This window comes from Lobosporangium transversale (assembly GCF_002105155.1).
Source record: "Lobosporangium transversale strain NRRL 3116 chromosome Unknown BCR41scaffold_97, whole genome shotgun sequence".
NCBI classification, from domain to species: Eukaryota; Fungi; Mortierellomycota; class Mortierellomycetes; order Mortierellales; family Mortierellaceae; genus Lobosporangium; species Lobosporangium transversale.
In genome coordinates, this window is record NW_019029075.1 from 37,113 (window position 1) to 37,991 (window position 879).

The window sequence follows — 879 nt, forward strand, 5'->3', positions numbered from 1 at the left end:
CTGATCATCCAGTTTTTGATTGCAATCTAGGACCAAGAAGCAGGCAACAGGATCTATGCAATTGGAGAGACGCACTGTTCCAGCTTTCAAGGATATGAGACTTATTACATTTGGCGAGGGTGCGCGTACGTTCCGAGCTACATGGATGGGCGAGGATGTAGTGGTGAAAAAAAGCCGACATCTGGAAGCAGTCCCCAATTGTCGATGAGCTGGAGCACGAGGCCACGATTTACGAGGAGCTTCAGATGCTACAAGGTCACTTCGTTCCCGAACTGAAGCTAGCTGGGATCATGGACGGAATGGAGATGGTTTTAGTAACAGAGTTCACTGGGAGCGACCTCTGCAATAAGCATTTGGATGCATCTGATCGAGACAAGATCCGCGGAGCACTCTCAGCGATCCACGATTTGGGTGTCCTGCACGGTGATATTCGACCAGATAACATTACAGCAAGACTTGATGGGCAGGATTCGCGTTCTTTTTTATAGACTTTGGCTTTCAAAATTTGCAAAACACAATTCAGCCTGGATCGCGAGATGGGAGAATTGGAGGCGCTACTTGAGCTGATGCCATGGCCCGAAGGTAAGACGGTTAATACGGTAATGGTAATGGTCATCGTGCTTTTGCTTCTCAAAGTGTGTCAGGTTAACGCCTTAAAGTGTACAGATTATCGTGTAGGTAATGGAGGAGTTATAACAATCGGAGTGAATGGAGCTAGCAAGTGCGAATAGCCGAGCTCAAATACAGCATGTTGCAGGCCAGGAAAGAATGACAGAATCCTTTTTCTCATCCACCAAGGGTACCCATTGTCTTGCGTAGCTTAAAGCAATACCTAGCTGCAAATCGTTATACAATAGCTGTTTGCTCGAACCTTTCAGT

At 46.8% G+C, this 879-nt stretch overlaps 1 protein-coding gene across 1 annotated transcript; it reads left to right on the top strand.

Moving 5' to 3' along the window:
- Window positions 1–218: 218 nt before the first annotated feature.
- On the top strand, window positions 219–488 carry BCR41DRAFT_315540 (hypothetical protein; the record flags this gene model as incomplete). Its single annotated transcript, XM_022021214.1, has 1 exon — window positions 219–488. A coding segment is annotated over one exon (270 nt), but the record flags the coding sequence as incomplete, so codon positions are not given.
- Between the last annotated feature and the right edge of the window lie 391 nt (window positions 489–879).